A 16,141-nucleotide genomic window follows, 5' to 3' on the forward strand; every position below is an offset into this window, starting at 1 on the left:
CTTTGAGTGATCCTGTGTGCCCCCTTAAGTTCTTTCTTAAGCTCTTTCTTAAGATCTTCCTGTTGGTCAAATCAGCTGTCAAAACATTTGTTGAACTGATGTTGACGTCCATTAATAATTTCCGCAATGGATAATTGTTTTTGATTTATTTATATAGCAGGCATTATCTGGTCATGTCAAATCAAACTTCCTGTGTACATGAATGACCATAAAATAATTTCCAAATGATAAACCAGGCAGGATTGCCATTTTGTTCCTCCAAAATCCCGGACCAAAAGCTCAATGAAGTTAATCCTAATATAATATTGAGTAATAGAAAAAAATCCTGTTTCATTAATGCGCAAAATAGGACCAGTATTCCAATTCAGTGGAATGAATTAATCGAAAAGTTATAGTAACAAATGTGGAATGAACTATATTGATGGGAATAATCATCATTCTCAGAATGTTATCGATATCTTATTTCAAACCCGCCACTACCAGTATTACCTTTGAAAATGAAATCTTATTTTATCTTGAGATTATGTAAAAATGATATATTACTTGCATCTATTTGATATTAATGGTTAAAATACAATCACCAAATGTTGGGTAATTTGCGAACGGGGTTCATCGATATAGAATCATCTTATTTAGTGCATAATCGCTGTGTAATTACTCGTATGAACATGAATGATGAACAATCAATTGCCACAATGTCGAGCTTTATGAGTCCTGATTAAACTATGCAAAATTGAATCGTGCTAAACCCGACCATGATAATGTGCTGATGGTCCTAGATCCTGTAATCATAGGTATATTTTGAAATCAGTGTAATTTTATTAAACGCTACGGCATATGTACTTCACAATACAACTTGTCTTTTTTAAACACAATCAGATCTTCATCAATTCTGACCGCCCAATACTTTATTATAACTTCTGCATCAAATAGATGTTTTGGTAGTTACATCTCTGATTAACTTCCAACATACTTAAGGGCTGGGGTATGAACGTTTGGACAGTATTTATTTTGGGACATTAGAGCACATCAGACATATCGAATTGCATTCTGAATACGAAGAATGTCATTCTGATATCAAATAATTTTGATTTTTTGAAATTTGCAATTTAATACACATTTTATGGCAAATCATTAAAAATTGATATTTTTGATATTTAACAGTATTTGAAGTAAACTTTATAAATCTGATAATTTATACTTAAAGTGTATGTAGGTGGGATGAAAAGCCGATGATCAATTGAAAATTTTGACCTTTCGTATTGAAGATATGGATTTTTTTCCCAAAACACCAACAAAAATTAGGTCTTTTTGGGAATAAAATCCATATCTTCAATATGAAAGGTCAAAATTTTCAATTGACCGTCGGCTTTTCCTCCCTGCTACATACACTTTAAGAATATATCATTAGATTTATATAATTGACTTCGAGGACTGTTATATATCACAAATTTGAAAAATATCAAATGTTTATAATTTGTCATAAAATTTGTATTATATTGTGATTTTCAAAAATGTAAATTATTTGATATCAGAAAGACATGCTTCGTATTCAGAATGCAATTCGATAGGTCCGAGGTGCTCTCATGTCCCACACAAAATACTGTCGAAACGCAATAAACGCTCATTTTAGATCCCTTAATCTGTGGCCATTTTTTTCCGAGCTTTGTTCCTCTTTTTTACCCGCAATGTAAATTCTTTTATCATTCTGTGATTGTTTATCAATCGTAAAATCTTGAAGTACAAGTACATACATAGCTTCCGGTTTTCAAGAAGTTGCATCATGAGATGGGCGGTATCGTTTGCATTCCACTTCTCGGAAAACAAAGCCTATGTTCAAAACAAAAGAAGTTGTTACCGGAAGTGATGGACATTGAGGATGAAGGAGTGAGTGGACCTATCCAAAACAATTTAAAATCCTACATTCGCTATATAACTGCGTCCTAATTATCAAAGAAGCACATTTAATTGTTCATGCTTGGATTTGACACATCGGTCTTCATACTTCGTAATTTCTTCCAGTTTTTGATAATTTTTCGGGAGGAATTATATTGATGCACACGTATCATTATTCGTCGAACAGTACATTATAATTATTAGAGTGCTTAAACTTCTGTCACTCTTTATAAGGTAAGTAATTGTGTAATGTATGGGGATGGGTGGTTTGCGTGATAGCTACCAGCGAGTGTAGATTTTTTAATTGTTTTTATTTTATAAACATTTGAAAGGAGTGAGTTCTATAATTCAATACAGAGTACACGACTATATACACGAGTATGGTTTGAAAGCATCTATATAGGTGTAGCATGCAATTACCCAGCAAACACAAAAACGTTTTTAAAACGTTTTAAATAAGTTATATTTTGGGTTTTGGTTTAGGTAAAAACGTTTTAATAACATTAAAATGTCGGGTTATATAAAGGTCATGAAATCGTTTCAAAACGTTTTGTATGAAAACACACTACAACAATATTTTTAAATGTTTTCGAAATGTCATTGTAAACTATTTTTGCAAACATTTTTGGCCAAATATTTTGTCAACACTTAAATAACATTATGTTAAAATATTTGCACCCAGCAAACACAGAAATGTTCTTAAAATGTTTTTTACAAAACGTTTTAAAAACATTTAAATGTCGGGTTATATAAAGGTCGTGAAAACATTTTAAAAACGTTATTGTAAGTATTTTAGGCAAACATTTTTTGCAAAATATTTTTTCAACCCCAAAATAACATTCTGTTTAGAATGATTTGTACCAAGTTTTCAAAAATGTTTTTGGAATGTTATTAAAACGTTTATATACCCTTTATATAACCCGACATTTAAATGTTTTCTGTAAAACATTTGTGTTTGCTGTGCAGTAAATTACCAACAAATGTTATTTAATGTTATGAAAACGTTTTATACCATTAATGTACCCTTTATATAACCCGACATTTAAACGTTTTCTGACAACCTTTTATAACCTTTTGCGAATGATGTCAAAAACGTTTTGTGTTTGCTGGGTATACATATTTACAAAGTATGATATTTTGCAAACACCGCGCAATTTGTGTTGCAAATGCAAGGGTGTATACAAATCACTGCGCCTCGTCATTTATACATTCAGTGTGGGGGTGCACGTGTATGTACTCTTGCATATTATGCGAAATCACATGCTTTTCGAAAAGTGTGTAGTTTTCCATGTACAAAATGTCGCATTTTGAAAGTATGTGGTTTTTCACGCAGCACCGGTATGTAACAAATTATCTACAGACAATTAGGCCTATTGAAAGATGACAAAATGTCGAAGTTCAGCTAATTGGTATACGCATAGACATGTTAAAAACCGTACATGATATCGGGGTGCGATTTATTTTGCACTTACTAAATGTAATTAAATTTGAAACTTAGCTAATTATGTGTTCATGCTATTAATATGTAAATTAGGCTTGACTGCTAATATAAATGATTGGCCTACATTTAAAATAAGATATTTTGTTTGTTTTCATTGACGTGTGGGCAAATTACACTGATTTTGTTGGAAGCAAATTGTGACACGACCGGTTCCATCCGGAGGCCAAAGGAGGCATTTTTGAAAATTGAGCTTACACAAACATTAGGCTAAAACACCAAAGGTCTAGCATACTTGGTTCTAAAGTTCTGACATTTTGTGATGTCTATTTTCTTATGTGTTTTAATGTTTTTTTACTCTATATTTTTGCCTTTATCTCCATTTCCAATTTGCCGCCTTTGGCCCCATGGACCAGATCATGTCACAATTATTGTAGATACTATACATCGATTTAATTTATTAGGCCCTATTTATTTATATTTTATTGTCTGTACCAATAATCAAGATACATTGCATATATTTACGCTAGTTGAAATAACTGGCATTTTTTAGTTTTAAACAAGACAAAAACAAACATCATATGGTAAATGTTCATGGTTCATGTATTTTCATTGAACGGAATGTGACTTCCTCTGATAGTACATTTAACCATCCATAGCCGGAATATGTTATATAACTAATTGTCAATTATAAATGCAATTAGACAACTCATTAATTAACTTTTAGCAATTGACAACCGAGCATATTGATGGGCTGATAACTGTAATCAATTTATAATACTAGTATTTTTTTTTTAAATGGCAACTACTCCAGCAACCACTCGGTGATGGGCAATATCGAAAATGCAATTTGGGACTGTTTGGTACGGTTGTCGGTTGAACGCTGACCTATCGGAAACATTGTCTTAATTATTAATTATCCATTTATCGTTCAAAATATCATTAATTACTTAATTAATGTCTGAGATTTAAATATTTTTCAAATTTAGTATAATTTTTTTTCTACAATTAAAAAAAACAAAAACAAAAAAACACTGGATGTACCAACATTTTGTCAAAACCGTCCCACAATGGACCAAATTAAGAATTTGATATTTTAAGCATGTTTAGTTGTTAGCTAATGGGCATTTCCGGGATCCTTTTCGAGGGTTCTGGTGGTGTTCAGATACAACTTGGCAGACAAAGTATACGAATTCAGCACCCATGTCAAAACATATGCCTAGTTCTGGTATAAAATAGGGCGGTTTCCAGCTTTTACTTAAAATGTTAAAGGCACATTCGATAATTTGCTCATCCGCAGGATCGTAAAAATCATCAAAATGTGCTAACATAACATGCTAGTTATTAAACCGAAAGCCGTATATTAACTCTTTCACCTGTTTCATTTTAATTTTTTTTTAATAATCCGTTTCATTTTCACACTGAAGTGATTGGTTTAGTCACTAAATAGGCCCTATAATTATGTAACGATCAAGTGTTCTTCTGAAAAAGGACAAATCCTCCTGAATCATTAATAATAATATTTGTGGTCCGAGCTGCATGGTTCTGTATAGCTATGTATAATTATACTAGACCTTATACGTCAAATTAAGATTATTCAATCCCATAATTAAACGCGAGAATCTCTTAGAAGACAAAGTATACGAATTCAGCACCCATGTCAAAACATTTGCCTAGTTCTGGTATAAAATAGGGCGGTTTCCAGCTTTTACTTAAAATGTTAAAGGCACATTCGATAATTTGCTCATCCGCAGGATCGTAAAAATCATCAAAATGTGCTAACATAACATGCTAGTTATTAAACCGAAAGCCGTATATTAACTCTTTCACCTGTTTCATTTTAATTTTTTTAATAATCCGTTTCATTTTCACACTGAAGTGATTGGTTTAGTCACTAAATAGGCCCTATAATTATATGTAACGATCAAGTGTTCTTCTGAAAAAGGACAAATCCTCCTGAATCATTAATAATAATATTTGTGGTCCGAGCTGCATGGTTCTGTATAGCTATGTATAATTATACTAGACCTTATACGTCAAATTAAGATTATTCAATCCCATAATTAAACGCGAGAATCTCTTAGAAGACTTAATTTTGCGTATTCGATTTACTATCAATGCATTGTGTTCAAATGTTCTCAAATTGAATGCCGGGATATCATATGCCACTCCGCGTATAAGAGGTTTGAGACAAGATCATGTACAATGCTAACCGGAAGTCTTCGCTAATGTATTACTTCCATGGCTAAATTGACAGATAGTACATGTTGCTGACTGGGGTCTTTCCGAATGAAGGACACTGGGTAGACAAAAATATATAAAATTATACAGGACCTAAATATTCTGACTGCTATTGATTGATTATTTATTATTAATGTATTCGCTTCAAATGGGGTTAAAATTAGTTTTATATTAAATGATAAATTGCAGGTCCCAAATTATCCAAAATTGTGGGTACTTTAGAAGACAAAGAAACAATACGGATAAATTTAGAACTGCCCGGGAGAATTGTCTGACAGTTCTAAACTTGTCCGACGACGGCGAACCCGCTAAAAACTTAATAATTATTGTATGAACCCTCGGCGTAAAAGACTTTATAGGCCTAGCCATGGAACAGGTAGTCATGGTTGATAGTTACTGCCTATGATTTATTCGAAGGAGAAGTGTATTTTAAAAACCCTTTTGAAAATATTTGCCTTTCGTAGGTCTATTAAAGGTCGAGCTTTTGTAAGCAAGTGAAACTTTGGCATGAGGTCCAGCTTTTTATAGAACTTTGTTTACGGATATTTGCGGTGAAACTGATAATTAAGCTTGTCTCATCTCCGTCTGAGACGAAGGATATTTTGATAGGCCTACGGCCAATAACTGATATAACTTATAAGCTTGTCCCATCTCCTTCTGAGTCGGAAAATACATAAATAGGCCTATATGAACCAATAACGTGTCCTGCTTAATGGACATGAGGAGATATACCTAACAATTCCGTCTACAATTATATACCTACAAATGAGTGTTTTTCTTTGTTTTGTTTTGTTTTTTGTTTCTGTTTTTTGACGAAAGTGACAAAAGGTAGGCCTAAACACCCTCCACAAAAATATTCGAATATAATAATGCGATAACATTATAACAAGATTTCTTCTTTAATTCGGGTCACTTGGCTAACGAGGTACTTAAAATGGCTGACCTGATCGATAGCCCCACCTCCCCATCCACTTTTTTTTCTCTATTAAAATGGATATTTGGCATCAGAAAAAAAGCTCATTTGGCTTTAACTTCTGTTTTCCTTGTTTTTACAAAAAACTTTTTTTTTTCAAAAATGCCTTAAGACAATTTAATGATGTACCGGTATCCCTCACTTTTAGGCACATCTGGATGCACACTGGTTCGCTGGGATCACTGAATGGGTGGTGCCTGAAAAATCTCGCCGTCAGCAAAGCCAATACCTATATCAACACTTCGATCATGTTGATTAATCATGTTGATTTCGTTAATGTGAGAACCCTTTTGATCTTTTAAAATTGCAGGCCGTCGCGTATCATTCATGTGTCGTTTGTTAATAGCAAATTATGTGTTAAATATGTGACTAAGACGCGATGTAATACTATTAAAATGATAATTATAGCAATAAATTAACGATATTATTAACAACAATATATAAGTTTCCTACATTATTCATTGTGAACGTATTGTAAAATGAGACAAAAGTCTCTTTCTTTCTTTTTTTCTTTCTTTTTTTCTTTCTTTTTTTTCTTTCTTTCTTTCTTTCTTTTTTTTTTTTTTCTTTCTTTCTTTCTTTTTTCTTTCTTTCTTTTTTCTTTTTTTTTTTTTTGCCGTTCCTTTTTCTTTCGTTCTTTCTTATTGTTTTCATTAGGTCAACCCAGCTGTCAAAAATTTAGTTTAATTGATGTTGTTGACCTTTAAGTCAAATCAAACTTCCTGTATAGTGACCATAAAATAGATTCAAATGATAAATCTGAATTGCCATTTTCTTCCTCCAAACAGCTACCTTCGAGTATATTATAAATACGTATTTATGAATACGCACGTGACCCATGGGCACGACATACCAAGACCAGCAAGCGTGATCAAATCCTAATGCCATTGACTACTACTAATACAGAAAGGGATGGAATTCTTTAGATGAATATCTTCAAATTTAAGTATTAATTGAATAGCAAAATTATACATCTGGGATGGGAGGATTCCGAATCTGTAAATACGTATTTATGTTAATATAGTCGAAACATACTGCCAAAAAAATGTTACCTTTCTTCTCTTTATCAACGCATGATTTTCTTGATATAGGTTAATATATCTGATTTCTCTTCGTTTTCTTTATCACAGATTCAGGTTACATACGATTCCTCATGATGTGGTCCTGTCTCAATCATACCAACAAAGTGATTCTATTTTTTCACGTCGTAGTCACAGGTAAGTTTCCCATCTGCCCCGTGAAACGCAGTAACTGCAACTACATTACGAAATAGATATAGACCTACTATCTTTTTTCTTGGGTGATATGTGCTGTGTGGGGGTTCTGGTTGAATGTGCACGGAGATATGCCACGGTTTTGGGGTAGGCCTAAACATGTTCACCAATGTTTGTATATCGATGGGTTGGTTTTTAGTGGAGACCAATGCGCGAAATTGGATTAAAAGCACTCGATTTGGGCAAATGTTTGGAGCTTTTTGTGAAAAAGTTGGTATCCTGATGAGTAGCAAACGCTAGGAGACATTTCTGCATTGCATTCAATGTGATATTAAGTCCGCACCAAATAGTCGTGAGATACACTCTTTTTATGCTAATTCAACTGTGTAGAGCTAGTGTAGAAATGGCCTTGAGCACATAAAATAGAGAAATGGTTCAGAGCAAGTAAAAGAGCAACCCCGAAATCTCAATGTAATAGCTACGGAGCGTCAACTGTCTCATTTACATAACTAGGAACATTGATAAACGTCAATGCCCTTTTGAGTAATATTTTGTTGATACACGATTTCTCATGACAAATGTGTTATCGGTTGAAAAACCAGGTTGGACAACTTGGACAACATACCTTTCAAGGCATTTTCAACCCATCACGAATTTCTGTCTCCCATTGAAAGTAGTCTCTTGACTTCTTTTACTTTTGGGCAGCCTTATTAAACTGGCCTCAAAAAGAAACTTACAATTTTTCACAAGGTCATATCTTAAAATCCGGTCCATAAAAATGAACAAAAATTGCACACAGGATTACTTCAATACTCTACTCTAAACACTGTTCAGTAACCAAAACAGTTGTACAACAGTAAAATGCACTGACATGGAACAACTTCCTGGACCACATTCACAGCACAATATTTGGCACCCAACACAAGAAATCTGTGAGTAAATGGAAAAGTGTGGAAGAGGACTGTTAAAATATGTCAGTTGAGTAGAGTATTGAAGTAATCCTGTGTGTAATTTTGTTCACTTTTATGGACAGAATTTGATATATAGATATGACCTTGTGAAAAATTATAAGTTTCTTTTTGAGGCCTGTTTATTATGAGATGTACAGCAATAAAGAAATTGCGTTATGCACATTGTAATGAAACCAAAAGGTCGTTTAACTTTCTAGTTCATCGCGATGAGAGACAAATCCAACCTGAAATTTGGTAATCATAGTGATGCATAAACCTGCAATTTTTTGAGTTTATCACAAATAATGAAATTAATGAAAGTGTTGCTGACGGCGAGATTTGATTATTAAGGCACAACGTAAGGAGTGCAAATACTATAAGCTTGTTTGAACTCATTTCAATGTATTTTGCATGCTGATTCAAAATGAGGGTTCATGGCAATGTCCAATTCTGATATTGTTGACATTTTTTAATTTAATAATTAATTATTTTCATTTGTTCATTTCTTTATTTTTATGTATTTACTTGTTTTATTTATTTATCTATTTATTTATTTTTGTTTATTTATTTATTTATCTATTTATTTATTTTTATTTATTTATTTATTTATCGATTTATTTATTTTTGTTTATTTATTTATTTATCGATTTAATTAATTAATTAATTAATTTATTTTTTATTAATTTATTGCTTTTCCACTTCCTGTAGGCCTAATTTTGATGTCAAATAAATCGCGGAATGACAAAACAACTAAAAACTCTAAAAAGTGCTTTATTTTGTACAGGTCATGTTCTGCGATTTTAATCTTCACATGGATTAAAATTGACACCAATCCAAGACTAAATGTAAATTAAGATCATAATAAAATATAATCTATTTGAATCTTATGTTCTTAGAATTTAAACAAAAATACTCTAATTCACTTCAGCTACATTTGAATCTATTTTGTCTTACATCAGTATCTCACAGATAAACGTTTTGTTAGTGTGTAGCACATAAAAACGATTAAAAAAGAATACATTTTTATAAATCTTTAACAAAAAAAATCATATAATCATCAATATTGTTTGTATCTCCATGTTATTTTCAACAGTCATCAGCACAATTCATGCCGGTGAAGTCTGCTATGGCGATCTAGGATGCTTCTCTAATAAAGGATCAGAATCATGTGGTTCTGTCGTCGATGGCAGTTTTCCTCCCGATCATCCCGTTGTCGTGGATACCAAGTTCCTCCTCTATACTCCGGAGAACTCTATATTGCCACTCATGATTATCAAAGATATGTCTATTGGTATGCTGAAAGAGAGGCATTTGAATTCAAGTAGACCCACTAAGGTAATTATAAATTTACCAAATCGGCATTGTAATTTACAATACATTGTGGGACAGTTTGTGCAGTTTATAGGGACATTTGCCCTCTCATCTATTAGGAATATTGTTTATATTGGTGAATGACCAAATTTCAACATTATGATGACATGAGACTTTTTTGTTTTAAACCACTGAAGTAAACGCCACAATTTTACAGCGCGCCCTCCTTTTTGGGATCAGGTAGGAGCACACCGGCTGGGTGAACAAATGCGACGGATGAATTGGGAGAACTTTTCATCAAAATTATAAAATAAACATGTCATTTCTGCACTTTTACCTGAAAGTTACACATTCTTGGCTATAGCCAATGATAGAGCTAGTATTTCTAGTGAATTTAAGCACCTAATTTTGCAGATGTCATGCAAGAAAGTTCCTCTCTTATTTTCAAGCGCTGTCCAGCTCTAATTAGTGGTATTTAACCGTAAGTTATCGAAGAACATTAATCTTGTCATACTGTATGCATGCAACATCAGTTGGAGCCAAGTCCCGAAACCAAATTCGGCCAATCCAAACAGGATTGATATATTTACGGGAAACTTACAGTACGTAATATGTAAGCTTATTAATTTATCTATTTTGTTGTCGTCAAATTATCATACAACTTTTTTTTCTCTTTTACATATAGGTTATTGTACACGGTTGGACCAAAGCCTCGAAAGCGAATTCGGCCAATAATCCAAGCAAGATTGATATAATCACGGGACTGAAAATGTGGATGCTGGATATGAAAGACGCATTTCTACATGAGGTATTGAGGATCTTTTCCAAAATCCAACCATTTTAATTTGAGAACATTGTGATAGCTTGTGATGACGGTCAAACCTCATAACATTTCCTGTCTTTTGTTCAGAAACTAAATATTAGAGGATTAAAAAGAGGGGCAGAACTTGTCTGCAATCAAAAACAATCATATGAAGCTGAATGTATTCTACATCGCTAAGTGACAGCGACTGGTGTTTTGCCCAATGAGGTACAACGCTTTATGTTGCGTTGGGAGAAGCACCACTACGTCATTGGTCAACCGCTTTTATGAAAAAAAAAAGGTTCATTGGGTGTAAGCACAGGCTGATGAAAAAGGTGTCATTGGGTGGCAGGGAGGGTCTACTGATAGGCACATGACGCGTACTAATAATATTATAGAAATTGCGATTTCCAAACGTACGTGTCGAACGTACGTGGAACTGGAATCTATTCAAAATCTCTCACCTGTGACGGGATTTTGAATAGATCCCATACGTTCGATCAGGACCGGGACACTCCGGCACTTGTTGGAAGACATCTAGTACAGCAGACAGTACATGTACAATGTGATTTTCTCATTTATAATTAGGATTACGTCATTGCCAGAGCTTGTTTATTTGTTCATTAGAATGATTGACAGCGGTGGGCGGACTTATGCTCTTTGTTTTGTGAGCGGTACAAAATGTGATTCTCTAATTAATTATAGGTCAAGGTAGGTCAATTCGGACCGTCTCTTCCCCAGACCTCTATGTAGGACTCTATGGTATCTTCTCATTACACGTTCGTAGTAAGACTTGGCCGGCGACGACGCTTGCGAATTGCCTGTCTTCAGCTGCGGTATAGCATGGTATAGGCAATTTGTAGAGAGTGCCTTATCTCATTATTATAGTATCTCTGGTTCGATGCTACGTTTGGAAATCGCAATCTCTCTATTATGTGAGTGCCCCCTGGGATGCTCAGTAATGCAGATGGATCATAATAATTTTCCCCGTTTTTTTTCAGGGCGATTATAACGTCATTCTTGTGGACTGGACTGGCGGCTCATCTAACCCCCTCTACGTTAAATCGGTTCAAAATGCAAAGATAGCGGGACGTGAACTTGGATCGCTTCTTATGAGTTTAAACCAAACGATGGCGCTGTCACCTGAAGGTGTCCATATGATTGGAATGAGTTTGGGGGCGCATGTTGCTGGACATGCTGGAGAATTTCTTGATGGAAAAATTAGCAGAATCACTGGTAAAGACTTTTTTCTTGCTTTTGAGATTTGCCTGACTTTGAAGATGTCAGTGTGCACATTGGTGCAGGGGTGAACATCCGGGGGGGCACATCGAAATATTTTGGTGGGTAGGCCTATGCTCCCCCGAAAAAAGGGGGTCTTTTGGAGATGCGAACAAGTAAAATGTGGACTTTTGGAGCTGCGAACAGTCCAAATCAAGGGTCTTTCTTGGGTTTTTGGTTGAAAATCGCTTGAAAAAACCTTTCAGAGGTGAAATTATCAAAATCAAGGGTCTTTCGGAGCTCTATTTTGGTCAAACATAGGGGGTCTTTCGGAGTTGCGAAATCAAAAAAGTGGGGTCTTTCCGGGGGAGCATACCTATATGGTCATTTGTGTTGAGTGCCCCCCCCCCTGGGTGAACATAGCTGGTTGGTACCTTAATTATTTTGCGGGCTACACTTTAACAGAGGGGATTGGGCGACAGCAAAACAAAAAAGAGGTCATTGAGTGGGAAATAGTTGGTAAATGTGGGTCACTATGGCCGTACATTCCTGTCATCCATTTTCAGTAAGTGCCTTCCGTCACCGCCAAACCCGCAAAATATTAAAAACCCTTTCCAGAAACGTATTGCAATGTTTTATTTTAATCATGTCGGATGTTGCTAATTTAGCGAATTATACTGTTATCTTTTCTCAGGTTTAGATCCAGCTGGTCCTCTTTATAAAGATACCAAACCATCGTGCAGATTAGACAAGAAAGACGCCCTCTATGTGGATGTTATTCACACTGATATTCGTGGTCTTGGGATCCACCAAAACGTAAGTTTCGGTTTTAAGTTTTAACATATTTTGTGTTATATAGTTTTAAATTAACCTTTTATATATATAAAGCAACTGGTGGTCTTCGAAAATTATTGTACGGGGACTGCACCACACAGACTTTCGGATGCTGACCTATCAGTATACCAATTTTTCACAAAATGCAGTTAAATATCATGGTATTCCATCTAGTTGACCCACTTCATAATCATGGGATTTTATTCCTTCTGTAAAACAACATTGTTAACATAGGATGTTTGTACTTCAGAAGACAGAATAGCCGGCATCTATAATATAGCAATATTTACTACCGCGTAAAACTGCAATGTTTGGTACTTTAGGGCTATATCAGTAGAACATTGATCTTCACTAGAACCAGCCGGCAACAAGGACAATGGGCATTCCAAATGAAATCCATAAAACACCTATGGAAGACATGGCCTTAAACATCCACACAGGGAGTGTGAATTGCAAATGGGGTTGACCACATGGCTGAGTTCATTAACTCTACACTCTCTGTTAGACTGTGTGGGATATTAAGGTCATGTCTTCCATAGGGGATGTATGGATTTTAACTGGAATAGCCCAGTACTGTTTTAATGACGATGTCTTGTGGTTCTTCATCAGTGGACTATGAACATAACTCACCAACCTTGAATTCATTTTTATTTTTTTCCTACTATAGATTGGTCACGTCGACTTCTACCCCAACGGCGGACACAATCAACCAGCATGTCCATCACGTGACCAGCTCTCTTGTAGTCATGCGATGGCACCAATCTACTTTACTTTAAGCATCAAAAACAGATGTCCCTTCACCTCCTTTCCGTGCGTGACAAACAAAGGTGAAATCCTTGGTCTCTGTGACCCGCTTCTTGGATGTCCAACGATGGGGGCGCACTCTAGTCAAAAATATGCATATGGTCAACTGTGTGTCGTTGTGCATCATAGGCGTCCATACTGTGATCGAAACGTGGGGGAACATGTCAGCAGAGTTGTCAATAAAAGATTACTTGGTTCTGAAGAAGAGGAGGAGGAAGAAGAAAATAATGGACAAACGACGATTCGTGAGGAGGAAGAAAGTGGTACTTCTGAAGATGAGTTTGCAGTGTACCTGAGGAATGATCATGAAAATACGAAATTTAAGAGAAAAGGAACTGTGACAAACTTGGTAGTAAAGTTATCGCCACTGAGAAGATCTCATAACCAGAGACATCGTAGAAATTAAGGATATAACTCTTTTTCATGTGAATCGCGATTTCTATGCAATTATTGGGCTGAGTCATTTAAAGTTGATTTTCCTGTGGAAGTTTTAAAAACATATTCCACATTTTAAAAATATCTTTCACGGGGGAGTATGACATTCAAATTGAACTAACCTATTAACTAACTTTATTTGAAACTCACCGCCTCCTCTGTGAATATTCTGGTTACATCTTTCTCCGAGCGAGGTGTTTTCAGAAAAAGCACAGTTTGACATATCTCCGATATGTAGTTCTTGAGTTATAGGCATAAAATTCAAATAGAGCTGACTAATGTGCTCAATTCCATTTGTAATTTATACTCCGTCTGTGGAAGATATTTCCAAACTCTTTCACAGATATAATGTGGATTGTAAATAGCCATTAGGTTACAAGTGTCTTAAAGAATAATGTAAAATCTCAGGGGAACTCAAGTTGAGTGGTGTAAATGCAATCTTTGTTTAAGTCGGCAGTAACGTACAACGTACATATAAAATGTTTTTAAAACGATATAAACGTGTTATAAGCTCGTTTTGGTTTTGGGCAAAACGTTTTGATAACATTTAAATGTCGGGTTATATAAAGCTCATGAAACGTTTTATACAAGAAAACATAACACATTTTATATAAGCGGTTTCAAAATGTTATTGTAAAATATATTTAGCAAACACTTTTTCAAAATATTTTGTCACCAATTAAAAAACATTTTGTTGGAATGTTTTGCAACAAGTTTTTTAATGTTGTTAAAACATTTTATACCATTTATATATCCTTTATATAACGCGGCATTTAAACATTTTCTATAAAACGTTTTGTGTTTGCTAGGGTATTGTTATAAAAGTAAGAGAGTGTACAAAAAGTGTAAGTATTTTATGCAATCCAAAAATAATGAGAATTACTCCATGAGTAAAATTTTCCCTTCCAAAGAGTGAATTTCACTCCAAAAGAAAGGTCACGTATATGTCTACTTAAAAGTGATAATTTTTTACTCTTTTAGAGTGGAATTCAAACGTTTTGGAGTGAAATGTACTCATTTTGAAAAATTTCACTCTTTTTGGAATGATTTTTTTGTTGTTAACCAGTGTTAAATATAACTATACTACAAGATTCTTATTGTGGCCGGCTTCACAGGTACACCATCGCCAAGGTACCTCACCGGTGCACACAAACTACCTACATAGGACAATCAGTTTCAGTTTTCTGTTTCAGTTTTATTTACCATATAAATTTATCATATAAATCGATACAAACGCAATTAATGGAGGGATGACCAAAGAAGAGCACAAGGCTCGTACAAGTTTGGCCACCCTGAAAGAAATTTATGAACAATTGCTGTTGCTGCACAGGCCCCACTGGTGTACCTGTACATGCGGCCCCGTGCACAATTTCTTACCCCAGTAAGTATACACCTGAAAAAAAAGTACCGTTCTTTTTTGCTGTGTACAGCAAGTTTATTTCTCTTTCGTCAAGACTTTTTCTAAATTTTACCAAAGAAAATGTTATTCAAGTATTTGACACGTTAGCAGTCCATGCATAGCGCATGTAAACCCACTATAGGTAAATATCCATTTGATTGTATAGCAATAACGTGTAAGGCTGCAAATGTATTTAGTATAATGTATTCAATTCTGTTTGATTCATACCCGTACATTGTATTTAATTATTTTTAATGCATGGATGTAATGTAAGCATCCATGCACTTATTTATCAATAAAATCATAATTTTTTCATGTGTGAGAACAAATAAGTCTGGTAGATTTATTTATTAAATTGTAGCTAACACCTTATAATAACCGATTCTTTATGGGATCGGATCGCAGCGTTTACACAGTATTTATTGTGGGACATGAGAGCACATCAGGCACACTTGTATTCTGAATACGATCGAATATCCTTCTGATATCAAATTATTTTGATTTAAAAAAAATTGCAACATAAGACCAAAAAAAAAATGTTTGTTTCCTGTAGCAGGTCAAAAAAGTCAAATGCGAAATGCGGTTTTTTATTTTTTATTTTTTTATAATCCATGTCTTCAAATGAA

At 34.5% G+C, this 16,141-nt stretch overlaps 1 protein-coding gene across 1 annotated transcript; it reads left to right on the plus strand.

Moving 5' to 3' along the window:
* The first annotated feature begins 1,876 nt into the window (after positions 1-1,876).
* Positions 1,877-15,867, plus strand: LOC140145881 (pancreatic lipase-related protein 2-like). Its single transcript, XM_072167580.1, has 7 exons — positions 1,877-2,130; positions 7,679-7,765; positions 9,806-10,047; positions 10,709-10,831; positions 11,827-12,061; positions 12,738-12,859; positions 13,545-15,867. The coding sequence occupies exons 2-7, from the start codon at positions 7,702-7,704 to the stop codon at positions 14,085-14,087; spliced, it is 1,329 nt and encodes a 442-aa protein (XP_072023681.1). The 5' UTR covers positions 1,877-2,130; positions 7,679-7,701; the 3' UTR covers positions 14,088-15,867.
* The last annotated feature ends 274 nt before the right edge of the window (positions 15,868-16,141 follow it).

This window comes from Amphiura filiformis, chromosome 2 (assembly GCF_039555335.1).
Source record: "Amphiura filiformis chromosome 2, Afil_fr2py, whole genome shotgun sequence".
Lineage (NCBI taxonomy): Eukaryota > Metazoa > Echinodermata > Ophiuroidea > Amphilepidida > Amphiuridae > Amphiura > Amphiura filiformis.

Bases quoted from the DNA above. Each gene is read 5' to 3' on its own strand.
- LOC140145881 (XM_072167580.1), top strand. From the start codon at position 7,702: ATGATGTGGTCCTGTCTCAATCATACCAACAAAGTGATTCTATTTTTT. The intron at 7,766-9,805 runs GTAAGTTTCCCA...TATTTTCAACAG, and splicing joins TTTTCACGTCGTAGTCACAG to TCATCAGCACAATTCATGCC. The intron at 12,860-13,544 runs GTAAGTTTCGGT...TTCCTACTATAG, and splicing joins GTCTTGGGATCCACCAAAAC to ATTGGTCACGTCGACTTCTA.